This window comes from Schistocerca piceifrons, chromosome 1 (assembly GCF_021461385.2).
Source record: "Schistocerca piceifrons isolate TAMUIC-IGC-003096 chromosome 1, iqSchPice1.1, whole genome shotgun sequence".
NCBI lineage: Eukaryota > Metazoa > Arthropoda > Insecta > Orthoptera > Acrididae > Schistocerca > Schistocerca piceifrons.
Window position 1 is genome coordinate 802186584 of NC_060138.1, and position 16383 is coordinate 802202966.

Below are 16383 nucleotides of genomic sequence, written 5' to 3' on the forward strand. Positions count from 1 at the left end.
CAGTGTCGAAATAAGTCCTCATTTGAAACTGATTTGTAAAAAATTCATAAATTATAACAAATGGCAGTAGGAAATGTTGCCTACAAAAGAAAGACGATGCTTGCATAAGCGGCACTTTTGAGAAATGCTCGGATCTTTTGATGGCCTGTGACAAACTTCCTCTTAGTTTGCAATACGTCGAGAATGCTGAGAGATTCGACCCACTGACAGAAGACGATACTTCACTTACTTGAATTACAAATCATTAAGTAACCTGATTTTGTCCGCAGCTCGTGGTCGTGCGGTAGCGTTCTCGCTTCCCGCGCCCGGGTTCCCGGGTTCGATTCCCGGCGGGGTCAGGGATTTTCTCTGCCTCGTGATGACTGGGTGTTGTGTGATATCCTTAGGTTAATTAGGTTTAAGTAGTTCTAAGTTCTTGGGGACTGATGACTATAGATGTTAAGTCCCATATTGCTCAGAGCCATTTGGACCATAGTGCTCAGAACCATTAACCTGATTTTATACCAAAAAGCAGAGATTTTAGTAGCTGCAAAGGCAACTTTTGCGTTTCTCAGAGTTGAGCTTATTTTTTATGCTACTGATTGACGCAGGTCTAGCCATGTCTTGAATATATACATCATGTTCTATCCCGCAACCTAACATTGAGACAGGCAGCCACTAAACTGTATGTTAATGGAAAATTGTGAGTTCATAAAAGTGGTTTACTGTGTTGTGATATGTTTCAATAAGACAAGATTCTTGTAAAAACCAGACCTTCAAATTGTCCCTACGTGGTCAGCTTTATTTGAGTCTGTTATTAAGAAAGCAGAAGTCTTGATTCTTTTTGAATTTCTTAGTCATAAGAGAAGTTCTCACCCGTTTTAGAGTATTACGTGTTGCAATAAGAGATTTTTTTTCCTAAAAGAAACACTGTTGATTATACATGCGTAATCGAAACTAAGAATTTTTATCATCAACGTTTCGTGAATGGAGGACCTGCTCTCACCCTCCCCCCTCTCTCATCAATGTCCAGAATTCTGTTTTGAAACGAATTAGAGAAATGGATATTTATGACCAGATTAAGACATCAGTTGTATACTCTAGGAATAAAGCTAAATTTCATTGCACGTCCTACTCGTTTTCGCAGGCGAGTTCGCAAACGCCCACTTGTGCAATGGCTCTCGAATAGCAGATCCTCACGTGTAGATCAGCGGTGTACAGTAGCTGATCCCTAGACACTGTACCTATCCTCTGGGATAATTCCGAACTTCTTCGCAGTGTCTCATGGAGTGAGCGTATTTGACGCTATTGACTGACTCCAACCGCTTTTTAAGGGAAATAGGATACGTGCCCAAACCAGGTTTCACCCTCCCTCTACTCACTCGTTATTGGCTTCAAAGCAAAGTTGCAGGTGCTAGAGAAAAAAATGAACACACCAAAACACAGCACCTTACAAAGCATAATATGATGTCGGAAAACCGCTGGCATTCAAAACCGCTTCAAGTCGCCTCAGAATCGATAAACAAAGGTCCTCTGTGATTTACAAAGGACTCTTGTATCTCACTTCCGGCAAAATAGTGGGAACTTCAGGTAAGGATCATGGGGAAGGAAGCGACGAAACACCCTTCTCTCCAAAGTAGACCACAGCGGCTCAATAAAGTTGAGGTATGGTTACTGTAGTGGCCAGGGGATATGTGACAATTCATTCTCGATTTCGCAAAACCAGTTCTGGGCGATGCGGTCTGTGTGAACAGGGCCTTGTCATCTTGGAACACAGCAACGCCATTAGTGAACCAACACTGTACATGGGATCGACCGAGTCAGCTAAAATAATCAAGTAATTCTTGACAGCAATGCGACATTGCAGAGTAATTACGGGGACCGTGAATACCACGATATAAGTATCCAAATGATCACCGAACCGCCGCCATGTTTCACTGCTGGGGCCTAAATTCCACCGGAAGTTGGAAATAATGTGCAACAAGACTCAACCAACTACATGACTTTTTTTCATTGCTCCATAGCCCAAGTTTTATGGCTGCGACACCCCGTTTTCCTATTACGAACTTTTGCATTACTGATGAGTGGTTTTGGAGTTCCAGTTCGTCCTGCGTTCCCTGGTTATGGAGTTCCCTTCTTGTTGCTTTGGTGCTGACAGGGTTCTGCGGTGACTTTCGCAGCTGTAGTCCTCTTCGTTTTCCTCGCAATGATTTTCTACGACCGTCCATCATGATCGCTCAATATATATTTTCCTCCATGTTGTGAGTTAGCAAATGATGTTTTTATCTTTCCCCTGTATGTGCTATAAATTTTCGATACGGTGGATCTCGAAACACCAAACACTTCGGATACCTTGGTTCCGGAAGCACCCACCACACAAGCGCCAATAATTTGTCCAAGTTCGAATTCACTTGTCTCGACTAACACTTACACCTGTTGAGGACATTTCACAGGTACCGTCACTTGTCAAATGCAACAGCGCATCATGCTGCAGGTTTGGCTACCGTCTGTATTTCTGTTCAAACACACACTTCTTCATTTTTTCCAACCACTGTAACACTACGTATTACCTGCACTCATCACATTCACGGAATGTATATCCTACACAATTGCCCCATCGGTCACAGAAGCCACAGATATGGCATCCAAACAAAAGACATGTTGAAGCAGTGAGCAGCACGGAAAGTAAACATTACTAGTTGTGATCTTATCTGGCTACGGCAAAGAGAAAGAGACTACCTGTTGTCACTTTAGTTTCACCACGATATTAATGTAAAAATAATTTTTAATGGTACCTCTTCTCTGAACACAGCGCCTCCATGTGAGCATGACTAACCTGACTCGAGGAAGACGACGGGTTTGCCGTCGCCGAAGGAGATCTTGACGCCGCGCTGCTCGCGTCCCTCGAACGTGCTGCCGATCACCACGGAGGACACCACGCCGGGGTACTGCTCGACCAGGGAGTCCAGCCACGAGTACACCTGCAAAAGGTCACGCAACAAGCACTCAGTAATTGTTCTGCTCCAGTGACGCAACATTTTGGAACTGCATATCGCGTAACACTCACCAAGATGTGTACTGCACAGACGTGAGGACATGACATCGCTCACGGACCCCCTGTGAGCAAAGCTGAGGTGCGGGCAGGCTGGTCGGGAGGGGAGGAGAGGACTGTGTCAGTTGGACGAGTTAACATCGTGGCCATGGATGGCAGATGATGACCGTTCATAACAAGCCTCAGTAGTATCCAAACAAGGAGTGCTCAAACATTTTAGGCTTGAGATCTACTATATGCAATTTAATCCATTTAGAGAACTACTGGCTTAAAAATGCGTTAAGGTTTAAGCATAAAACGATAATCTGTCAACGCCAGCTTGACACATTGTGAAAGATAAAGACCAAACAGTGCATTTGTACACTTATATTTCACTATGTTCATCGTTGTAAACGCTACCTAACATGGATCAGTTCATCCAAAAAACAATACATTAACTAATTTCCAGAAGTTTTATTCATTCTACTGTGTTTTTAAGTAGATATCATTCTGAACAAATTATTTCTGGTTCAGGCTCACAACAAGAGAAGAGATTACTCATTTTACTTGAAATATCTGGCACATCCACTTTTTCGAAAGGTTGAGCTATGAAAGCCAGAACCGGATCTATTCCTTTGATAGTTTTCAAACTGACTTCAGTGCTGTTAACTTGGCCATATACCTTTTAGCAGCTTCTTGATCCAATGATGCTTGCTAATCCGAGAGTTGTGACTGTATTTGAGGAAAGTGTTTAACATTTCTTTAATTAGGATATACAAACCTCACGTTTTTGCAAGAAACACGTTATAGAAGCCATGAAAGTTATGACAGTTTGTTTTTTTCCCTGAAGTTCTTTGTTTAACTCATTTAGTTTAAGTGTCATAAGTCACAAATGCCAGATGAAACAACCAGCTCAAAACATACAGCTGTGACTGATCTTATTCTCTTATCAATATGAACAGACCTCTCAGATTCGATAACACAAAGTATTTAACAGATCATTAACTTCGTCATGCACATCGTCTTCTTGTGGAAGCTCGGAAAAATAGATTTATGTTGCCTACTGGGTGCGGAGCTCGTTCCCCCTGCTCTTAGCTCTCTGCCAAGCTACAATTCCCTAGTAGTAATATCCCCAAATAGAAGAAAAGACTGTTACATGGCATGAGCGTTTAAAGTGGTGAAATGCAGATGGAGGCGAAAGAGGCGGTGACGGTGTTGTCAGATTTACTGTACCGCCTTTAAATACCGTGTGAAACACTCGTCGTCAACAGAACACTATTTTACAAAAACAGTTCACTTAAACATATTCGGACATAGGTTTTAAAAGATTGACTCCTAAAGCCATGGCGATCGACTAGTCGATTCCAGTGGATGGGTTCAGCACCCACTGATTTAAACGCTGTAATTAGGGCGGTAGGGTCTGGCAGTAGGCTCTTAGGGGGTATGTACCACAACCAGTTCTCAATTAACAGCTTTGCCTTCCAAATGGGAATGGGAAAAGCTACATCTCTAGGCGCTTGTCATTTAGGCAAGTGTACGGAAGCCTAAAACTGTATTATTTTTCTTCTATGTGGCTTGCAAGACCCAAATGAAACTGAATTTTGGTACCCAAAATAATTTGAGATACATTAGAGATCTTGTACATCATTCGAAAGCAAGCGAAAACTGTTTTCGGAAGAACGCCAGACTCAAATCTGTAACACATTTTGTAAAAGAAGAAATGTGTTACGGGAAGAGTTAGTAACATGTGGAAGATGTGATGATAGAAACTCAGATTCAAACTCCAAGAAATTTTGGACTTTCTTCAATACTATTTCGAAGTTTAAACTTTCTGTTCGAGTATAGAAATATATAAGAAGAGGAATCATGATGGAATATACCGGGTGGTTATGATTAAAGTGCAGCTACTCACAGAAGTCCTACGAGGCTTTCGGTTATCGTATATAGCCTAATGCGTTAATGCGGAGCTGACTTGAGCTGGAAACAAATTAGTTCCAATTTTGGCCACCAGATGCAAATCTGGCACTGTGAATGCGAGAAAGGCGTATGGAAATGTATGCATATATAATGATTTAAGAACGGAACATAGGTAGAAAAGGTCAGGTGAGAAAGGCATAATGCTAATTTTATTATTGATTGCCGCTTACACAATTTTTTCAATATTTGCACCGGATACGTTGACAAGATACTGTACAGCGCCAGATTTGCACCAGGTGGCCAAAATTGTAATTAATTTTTTGCAGCGTACATCGGTTCCGCACTATCGCGTTAGCACATCTACCAAGTTTCGCTGCCATACCCTAATTACACCCCACATTGGACCTCTGTGAGTAGCTGCACTTTGGTTACAGCTACCGAGTTCAACAGAACAAAATGATGATGTGGTGATTGCTACTTTTCATTCAGAAGAATAAGCTTTGAAGAAAGGCGTACACATACTTCAAATCATTTACGAAAGCAAAGATTGGTACAGTTGTCGAATACTGGAAATTTTTGTTGCTTTAGAGGTTTACTACGCCATAAATAATCGTAGTCACTTATTCTCGTTGTGAATGAGAATCTTCAAGTAAATCAAAACTCCGAAACAAAGATTTAAAATCACAGACATCAGATGTCGTCCATCATTAATCGATATTACACTAAAATTTCCAACGGAAGAAAATGCAGGGTGTCTCAGGAGGCATGACCAATGTTCACGGATATCAGAAGAACGATCATCTGAAGCAAAAAAGTTAATGTGAACATATGCTCTACTCCGAGTAGTTTCCGAGATCGAACACATTTAGTGTACATTTGTTTAAGGGCTAGTGGCGCACACGTATGTGTCTTACCCAATCACGTCTTCGACGTTTCATTTTAACCCAACCTACTTCGTTGCTTTCAACCTGCTTGCTCTTGATGTGTTCCTGCTATTAAAGTGGCCCGTTGAACACGCAGTTGTCCATGGTGTGTTGTGAACAGAGAAATGCGAGGCCTTGGGAGTGTGCCAGAGAGATGCATCGGTTAACAATGTACTCGCGCTGACTAAAATTCCACACATCTATACAAATGCAGGATATGCAGATATGGTGATATTTAGGGCTTCTGCGCTGGCAGTTCTACTGCTATTGTCGAAGAATATAGTCGGCGCTTTCCGACACGTCGAATTCCTGATCGTAGTGTGTTACCAGAGTTTTCAGCACATAGCGGTAAACAAGTATTCTTCCAAGTCCTTATTTTTCTTCTTAACGTCTAGTTCAGCAACCTGCGCAGGAACAGCAACACAATGTTGCAATGCTGCAGCGTAGTCCCACTACCAGTACACGACAACTTTCTGCATATATCACTGTCCCACGAACACGTGTACCCGGCCGCTGTGGCCGAGCGGTTCTAGGCGCTTCAGTCTGGAACCGAGCTGCTGCTACGCTCGCAGGTTCGAATCCTACCTCGGGCATGGATGTGTGTAATGTCCTTAGGTTAGTTAGGTTTAAGTAGTTCTAAGTCTAGGGACTGGTGACCTCAGATGTTAAGTCCCATAGTGCTTGGAGCCATTTGAATCATTTTTGAACACCTGTACGGCGAACATTACATGCGGAAAACTTGCACCTATTTAGTAAACAAAGTGTCTACAGTCTTCACATTCGTGAAATGCCACACGACTTGAATTTTGAGACTAGATAAATGACAATCATTTTTTTTCAATTAATACTATTCACTGATGAAGTCATGTTTACGCCGAATGAGATGATTCATCGATGGTCGCAAGAAAATCCAGAGAGTACATGGAAACTAATTTGCAAGTTCGTTTTATGATCAATGTTTGGTGCTGCATGATCCGTAACATTTTGATAGGTCCAGTCATTTTAGAACGACGAATCTTGGGACAGAATTACTTGCACTTTTTGGAAAATTCGTTTGCTGAACGTCTTGATGACATTCTTTCGCCATGCTGTCTGCAAGATACTTCAAACATGACCGAGCCCTTCCTCATAATACCAGACGTGTGAGGGAATATCTCAACCGCACTTAACGCTAATCACTTGTTCATTTGTGACAGTACAATTAACTGGCCACCAAGGCCGCCAGACCTTACGCCATTAGATTTTTGTTTATGGGGTTGGATGAAGTATGAGTTGCACAAACGAAAGGCGTGTAAGTGAGTTGAATCGCTTGGTCACATCATGGACGCTGCTGCCCTTAGCGAACTTGCAGAAGTTCTCAGACAAGCAACACAAGATGTTCTTCCAAGAGCCTAAAAATGCATTAAACTTGACGGTGGCATATTCGAATATTTATTCTGAACAGTACAAAAGCTGTGATGTGAGTATAAGGTAATGTTTACAGATGAATGTGTTAAATATAGGTCTTTATCAATTGATACTTTGTAAAATTGCAATGTTTACTAACTGTTGTATTTGTCTAAACCTATGTATTGAATAACACAGAAAAATAATAACAATGTACATTACAAGTGCTCTATCTCGGAAACCATTCGGGATAGATTATATGTCCGTATGAAGTTTTTGCCTAAAATGATCATTCCTGTACCCTGAATATTGACCATTCTTCCTGGGACATCCTCTAGAACTGGACAAAATAACACCCTGTACCTGTTAAAAACGAAAGAAGCCTCCTCCTCATTCTGTACAGTCATTTTGGACAAAAATTTTATTGACTTTGTTTTATAAGCAAATTTCAAGTAATGGAGAGTTTTCCGAGATTTTTCAGCATGCCCCGTACGCTGAAGGATCCCTGATAGTTACATTCTTAGATTATTTTGTGCTGTTTTCCACATGCATTGTTAGTGTTGCCAGAGACGTACAACGAATTCTCTGCTCTCAGTGTCTGCCACATCTGTGCCAACCAACGTTTGCATTGTCATGTAAGGGTGGGGCAATAAATACTACAGAAACCAACTGAACGGAATGCAGCAGAGAAGCTCAGCTCCAGGGTGACTTGTAAGTGAGGTGCCTTCTCAAGAATCCCTGTGTTTCTATGGAGGCATGGTGGTACTCACGTTCTCCAGCGGATAGTAGTCAGTCCAGTCGAAGCCAGCGGCGCGCTGCCGGTGCGATGACTCGTTGTCGATCAGTCTGGACAGAAACAAGGATTAGATCGCGTCAGATGAACACTAGAACAGATAAGTTCTATAATATTTTTTCTCATAGTGAGATAGAGAACAGTAGGTCAGCACAACTAATTGATGATAATTCCAGCGTCTCAGTTCCCACCAAGGTTTTAAGGAGGTTTCCTTCGGTTGTCAAGTGCAAGTCCGAACTGATATCTCCTCCCAAATGCTTCCACTCGCTTTCTCTATGCCCTTTCTAAAATAGTTCTTTTTTGTGAACGAGAAGCGACTAACTGGGTCCTGAAGGAACTGCTCTGGGAAATGATTATTAGGACAGACCACGCTGTAGGATATTAATCGGTTGAAAAAATGGTATTTCTAATGCTACCATAAGGAAAAACTGCGGAGAATGGCAATATAAGCGATTAGACAGTGCTAATTCATGAATGGACAAAATGTCTTCTAGGTAAATGACATTTGTGAAGAAACAGAGTTCTTCTATGGAATGTGTTCGTTAATTTATATGTGTGATTGTACGGCATGTATAAGTATTACCTAGCTCATAAATTTTTGTCTCTTGCATTACATTGTCCCAGCAAAAGCGTATAATTCAATACACCCAACACAGACATGACAGTGGAAACCAATGCACATGTCATCCAGGGTATTATGCGGTGTCCTAATTTTTCGACTAGTTAACTTGATTTGTTCGATGTGTTTAGATAAGTAGTTCTCTTTCATTTGTCTCCACGCACAAAAAAAAATTATGAAACGTATACGGACAGTTTCTTTCTCGTTGCAGGTATTCTTCACTTCATATGCAGTTACTTAAAACAATTCAACGTAAGTAATATTCAATTATGAAGAGCCTTTTTAATATAATGTAGTACTTCTTAGCAACGTTTCGCAGTTAAATAGCAGGGCTTACCTTTGTACGTCGTCAATAAAGATGCTGTAGGGCATGGCATATCCGTTAAATGTTTCCGTTATTCGTTCCTGCAGTTCAGGGGGCACCATAACGTCCACTGGTCGCGAAATTGCAATGGGCTGAGTCCAGAAGTCCAGCTGCAACAACAGAAATCAAAGATATTAGTCAGGGAGAACTCAGAAATCATAAATGTTCGAAAATTGGCAACCACGGCATCGCTCTTGCTGTATCAAGCAACGTCTGTAACTAACGATTCAGATAAGGAACTTCGCCAGAGGCAAACAGCGACGCAGAGGGCTCTGCAGCAGTTTAACAACAACGTTGTGCAGATACTGAAGAAAATAGGTAATGATAGTGGAACGATCAGAATAAAACTACAGAAAAATCTGGAACGTGTCAGTTCTCATTACACACGACACAAAAAATCGAAACACCAAAAAATAATTAATGTGGAGTAATGAAATTTTGAGAATAAATTTGTCTAGGTAACATATGTGAGTGATTAACATTGTAAGATTACAAATTAATGTTAGTGCGAGATAAGCCGTTGTAAATGTGAAATGCTGATACCGTCAGAATGTTGAATGCAATACAGGGATAATTAAAGCTGTTCGTGGATGACGCTGGTGTTGCCGTCAGATGATGTCTAATATTTGCTGGACTGGAGAAAGGCCCGGTGATTGAGCATGCCAAGACAACCTTCGACACTCTTTACGGCAGCGCAACAGGCCGAATAACCAGATTGACGGACAAATCTGCAGTCAGGGTGCGTGGAATAACCACGAGGTGTTTCTACCGTCATACGTAATCACAAAAAATTACTCTGAGCACTATGGGCCTTAACTTCTGAGGTCATCAGTCCCCTAGAACTTAGAACTACTTAAACCTAACTAACCTAAGGACAGGAACATAAAAGAGAGTTGGACAAGACGTTACGGGTTTCCTCGTAATTTCTTTCCTGAGCGGAGTACACAACGTAATTTGCCATAGTGACCGATACCAACCACACGTCACAAGACCGTTAGATCTAATAAGGTAGCAGGAGCAAAGAGGACGTGATCCCAGTGTTTTTTTTTATGATTGCGTGACGTAGCGTATTTCCCACATGTCTGCGTGTTGAAGCCGACCTGTCGTAGGGCTCTCGAGAAATTTTTGCCTCTGTAAAAATCAGTATGATTTAAGAGATCGTGGGAGAAACAGGTACGCTCTCTTCATACACGAGTACAGAGGATTTTGGACAGTGGACTCGCTGCTTTTTCAGTTACGGAGGAATTCATCTTAGTAAATTGGCAAGTGTGCGATTAAGAATATCCATTCTTACATGAAAAAGTATTTTAAGACTTATTGATTTTCTGATTATAGTGTGGACAGTCTGGACATGAAAACAGTTTGTACGCTGAAGATACATAACAGGTGTGCGATAAATTTATTAATCAAATTAGCCAATGTTTCTCATGGCAGTTAAGTATTAATTTTCTGAAGCGATAGTATTACTTTTCCAGCGTATGTGATCTTAATCACCACTGTATCTTATACAAATATTAAATTCCCTCCTTCCCGTTCCCTCAGGTACTGTTAGTACAGCTTAAACTCTTTGGTTTCAGCGATCACACTATCCGAATTTACCCATGAATACGCAGACTAAATCACTTCCACCTACGAAAACAGTTTTTCTTCTACCTTACGAGCGTATGCTGTGTTCTGTCCTGTCCTACAGGTCGCTAACATGCCGCGTTTAGTCGGAAGAGCAAACAGTATGTTAGGCTTACAACAATTTCTTTTGCCCCACTCTGAGGTGCTAACTGGTAGCAACTAAGTATTTGTGTCCTCTAGTTACATAAACCTTAGGTGGAATTCTTAATGGACTGTACTTAGAACATACGTTCCATGCACTGAGCTGCATTTCCAGAATGGAACTTTCTCTTCCCTTACTGGATTGTACTGGTTCAGGGACCGCCTTGCCCACACCATTAGAAAGGAAGTCAAAGATAGATGTTATATTGGTTTACCTTTCACTGTTTTGGTATGCTGTTTCTGGCAGGTTCTCTGTCAATCAGATAAAGTCGTCGTTCGTTGGATAGTTTTCTTTTTGAGGCAATTATTAAATTCTACCAGTTGTAGAATACTATACACTGTTTAATGAACAAAGTGATTTTTCTCTTGGTTGCACCTATCGCATGGTGCCGTAAGTGTCTGACCACCGTCGAGCTATATACAAGCGTTATGGTGTAGCGTGCATCGAACACTGGATCATGCACGTCAGTGTCACATAAGCCAGCGAGTATTAATTTTTCTTTTAAAGGAATCGAGATAGTTTCTGTGTTTTCCCAGGTTGCGTACCATGCGACATAGTGCACCCCTCTTTTTCCTGCTTATCCACTGCTCTGCGTTTTAGAAGTTAACTAATTTTAGCCAACACCATATTGCTTTTCGTTCAGCGCTACCTCTGCATATCTTCCCAATTAATGTTTCATTTGATGGTCAGTTCAGTCTGATGAAAAATACCAACTGGATTGTTTGCATTTGCTGGAGGAATAGTGCCGTCTTTATTATTCTGGCTCTGTGGATTGACAGGCAGGAAAAAAGTGCATAGTAACTGGTGTATTACAGCATAGTAATGAGCAAGTTAAGCGTGGCTCTATGTAGTTTGCTTGGATAATTTCTATTGGCGTTTTACATCAAAGGCATTGAAGGTAACGTCTTTCAGTCTCCGTAAATGATGTCGAGAAGAACTACTTCTGGCATTCCTTGAAAATCGCCAACTGATGCAGCAACAAAATATCAGAAAATGTGCCCCGTAGTTATCATGAGGTTAAAGTTAGCAGTAATAATGAATCTATAGACTGGTTTTAGATATTTCTGGATATCTGAGATATTTATTTGCGCAGTCAGAGCTAGTAAACTGTTTTAGTGGGTAATACTGAAATGTAACTTCGCGGTAGCCACGGATAGTTGGTTACTTAATTAGTTAATTACTTGTTCCGTAGATCAACTGCACGATTCTCATCGAAATGATGAGGAACGAGCCAATGCACAGACTACGTATATGAGATTTGCTTGTGAGTACGATTACATGCTGGCCACATGCAGATTACTACGAATGAATGAATTAGTCCTTAATACTACTCATGTAATTATTGATAAAAACAAATCTAGTTTTTTTTAAGTTACACACGCCAGTTTTTAATTAAAAAATCGTCCCTGGAATAGAAGTGGTTGTTCAGAAGAAATTATATTACACTGAATTTAAAATCTGCTGTGCCATTGGCAGAATAGAGGAATAGAGGTCATTTTTTCTTCTCAGGTTGAACCTCACTATTCTTCTCAAATTCTGGTGAATTATTATGACAAATTTCATTATCGGTTGTTCATATTTTGAAGGAGCATTTAAAATGGCTAGTTGTTTGAAGAGGTGTCTACAAGACGACTGGATCTAGGAAAATAGTGTTGTCTTTGTCACTTCAGTGACGATGTCCATCATGAAGAAACTAGGCAAAGATCATATCTGAGGTATCAGCTGGAAATGCTGTTGAAACTGAAAAAGTCTGAAGCAGCAGCGGTTAAAGGTACAGGACGATGCAGAGTAATGCTGGCGTGTGTTCCGTACTCTTTGAAGAATGGACATCATTAACGAGCACAAAAATTTCAAGGCAAGTCTTCGACTTGATGTACAAACAACTAACGCAAAATGACGTCCTTCAATGGTTACAAATTTCGGCTTCTGCGAATAATAAATATATTTATTCGATATTGTAAAACATACTATAACTATCTGACAGCAGACGTATGAGGAAAGCTACGTCCGGAAAGATGGATGTGATGAAAGTAGCAACATTAAAACAGTCCGTCGGTCAGCTTATCTAGAACTTCAGCACCACGTAGAATGCAACGTCTGGTAGAACAATAATGTAAACAAGAAAAAGGAGATAGACCCTATTCAGAGCCTGGATTCGTAGAGTAGCTCCACATGATATGAATATCAATGTAATTCCGTTACCAGAATGGCTTTCAGTAGAATGCGATATGATTCTTCTATACAAACTACAACTCACAAAAATATTTGTATAAACTGTACCCGAAAACTATCGTGCACTTCACAGAAAAATTATTTACATTCTTGTTTGGTGTGATTTACCTGACCCTAGTGTTGTTCTTATATCATTCACATCGCATACCGCTATAGCAGGTAAAGAACCACTTATGGCAATCATTACAGCATAACTAGTTAACCCGCTTGATCTTCTAAGTTCGTTTGAAATAAATGATTTTACATTTTCATGTGACGACTGTAGCACTAGTAAGAATTGTTACTCAGACGACGTATGTATTTTTTATTCTTAACCTTATTAATACTTACTCCAAAGGTTACGGAGCCTGCCCATTGTAGAGATGGTTTATTTTTCAGTTAAATCCCAGAGAACAGTTAGTGGAGCAGAGGTGTTCGGAACTGGTATTGTTTTTTTGGAAAGATGTAACACACTCACCGAAAGAGAGATCAACAACGCGAACTATCTTATCTTCGTTGCCCTGAAAGGTAAGTATTTCTGTTGTTTATTTAACAAACAAAGATGAGCAAGCAGACCTCAGCATTCAGATTCGCAAATGAAAGAGAAGACGGCTAAAACTAAATTCGTATCATTCTCATAATCTGCACAACGAAAAACAGAAAAGAAACATACCCGGTACCAACTGCATTTACTTCGCGATTATTATTTTACATTATCCTATTGAGAAAAGTGACTCATCACGTAAATGGAAAATTTGATGATATGATCATGACTTGCAAAGCACCAAAGAAAGCGTCGTTAATTCATTAACGTAAATTGTTGGCGTTTGTGCCCTATCGCCTTTGATTATATCGCGAGCTCCCGTCTCATGCTTTGATAGCGATGTATCAGATGGTGGGTACTTCAGTAGTTCAAGACAGAGCTATCAGATCCTTAAGAAAGACTGTGTATTAATTATTGTAAACTGTTTGGGATCAGTGTTGCGACGAAGGAAGATCCGATAAGAAGGCTGTTTCATGACTAAGTCCGCTTGAGTAACAAGCAGGCGATCGAGTCTCTTCTAAAGAACACAACGAGACGAAAGTGCGATGCTAAATCGCAAGGTGCTTTTCCAGACAGATGTCTTTCATCTCTATTTATGAAAGGCAACGTCCTAGCTGACTTTCGTACTGACTGAATCATCTTCGCCCAGCCCAAAATTCTAAGGATAGAAACTTGAAATTTGGAGAAGGTAAGAATCCTTTACCATAAGCATCGTTTAACAAAGGATTTTTTGAAGTTCTAACCATATAGAGGGGAATTTGGGGATGAAGGGCTTTTTTGAAAAATGTGATTATTAACGCAATTTTGAAGATAGACCTACGAAAATTGGTACACAGTTCCTCAGTCAGAAATAAAGAAATACGTGTCTCATCATTTTTGGAAATTTATCCATATGGTGATGAAATAGTGGGCGAACTACTAAAGTACTTTTAAAGCTACATCTGTGAACATTGGTATTTGACTTCCCAGTTACAAATAAAAAAATATATATATGTTTTTCAGTGTTGAGCTCCTAAGAAGGTGATATAGGGGATGAGACTTTTGTATGAAAATATTTTATTACGAAAACATTTTAGAGCTAAGTTTTTGTAACTGGTGTTTGGATTCTTGGTTACAGGCGAAAAAATACGTGATTCACTGTTTTCGGAAATTCAACCCCTAATGGGGCGAAATAGGAGATGAATGACTTTTTGAAAATATTTCGCTATTAAGGGAATTTTGAAGCTAGGAATATTCAAACTGGTATTTGGTTCCTCAGTCAGAAAATAAAAAGTACGTGCTTCAACATTTTTGGAAATTAAGTCACTAGGGGTAAAACAGTAGGCGACAATTTTTTTGAAATTAAATAATTACTACAGAACTAAAGGGTTTTTAAGGCTACATCTGCAACAACTGGTATTTGACTTCTCGGTTAAATTTAAAAAAAATACGTGTTTCAGTGTTTCTGGAAATTCAACCGATAAGCGATTGCAATAGGGGACGAACATTTGTAAGACAATATTTAGTTACAGTAAAAAGTTTAAAGTAAAATTTATGAAAATTGGTATTTCACTTCTCGGTTAGATAGAAATAAATATTTATTAGGGGATGAAAGTCGCTATCGAAATATTTCCACAAGTAATCAAATGGCATGATTAACAAAACTTTGGGTTCCAGCTACCAGAATCGATTTTTGGTCAGAAGTACACTTGGAAAAGACCACGCTTATATTGCTTTAATTAGCGTGAAAAGCCTAGAAGGTGTTGCAGTTTGTGAAAATCATAAAAATTCTGTTAAATAAAAAATAGATTCTCTGCAAGCCATACGGTCTACACGAGTGAAGGTGCGAGCGTTAACCTAGTGCAATATAAATGAAGTCTTTTGTGCTTACTGTTCCTGGAGACACATACACACTTTCGCAACACAGTCTAATACCGGACTATTTTTCGTAAAATCATCCGCAAACCATAACTTTAATGGGAAATAACGCAGCACTCTTAGATCAGTGTTGCTTTTCATGAGGCCTTGTCGCATACAAAATGGTTCATAGAATACCATGAGAAGTCATAATATTTGTTTCATTTATTAATCAAGCTTTGAATCAAACTACTTTCTCAACTATAGCTCTCCACAACCTCCCCTGCCCTGGAAAATTTCAGTTTATTAATTGTATATGAATTTTTCCCAAGATGCAAATAGCATAAACGTTTTGAGGAGATTTCGTAAAACAACAAAAGTGAGAAGTGGTTGTATTTTTTTGTACAGCGAGAATCAGAACTCACCATTACGGCCGGAGTAGACATTAATTAATTACGTTGTTTCTGTAAACACTTGATTCCCGTAAACTAATAACAAGATTTTATAATGAAATATTTGATAACAGTATATAAAAAATGTTGATTTTAACAGTGTCAGCATAAAGAGATGTATCTTCTCCGAGCACAGTGTCACTGTGTTGTTACCAGCCGAACTGCCATGCGATGACATCTTATGTGCACAGTTGGATTGGTAATAACGACAAAGTCTACATAAATTACAACACCGGGCGAGGTCGGCATATTTTGAGGCAATGGATCGCATTCTGCAGAAAGGTGCTTCCTAATACGTCCACATCACGGTTTCCTTGCTTTCCCTGATCACTTAAGTGTTGAGATGGTTCCTTTGAAACGGACATGGCCTATTTCCTTCCGTGTTTCACCTCCAATGCGATCTGCGTTTAGTTTCTAATCACCTCGACTTGGCTACACGTTAAATCCTAATCTTCCCTTTTCCTTGTATTGTTAACCACACGCTTTGGAAACTTAATCACAGGTGAAAACGACTGTTTGTATGATGTCCATTGTAGCAGCTGCAGAGTATAGAATACGTA

The 16383-nt window shown here is 40.0% G+C and overlaps 1 protein-coding gene across 1 annotated transcript in view; it reads right to left on the bottom strand.

The window, feature by feature from the left end:
* LOC124775249 (zinc carboxypeptidase-like) overlaps positions 1-16383 on the bottom strand; it is a 56117-nt gene that overhangs the window by 30309 nt on the left and 9425 nt on the right. The window contains exons 2-4 of the mRNA XM_047250090.1: positions 8986-9122; positions 8007-8082; positions 2816-2960 (exon numbers count right to left, since the gene is read on the bottom strand). Coding sequence (XP_047106046.1) covers positions 2816-2960; positions 8007-8082; positions 8986-9122 — 358 coding nt within the window. The remainder of the gene's footprint in view (positions 1-2815; positions 2961-8006; positions 8083-8985; positions 9123-16383) is intronic.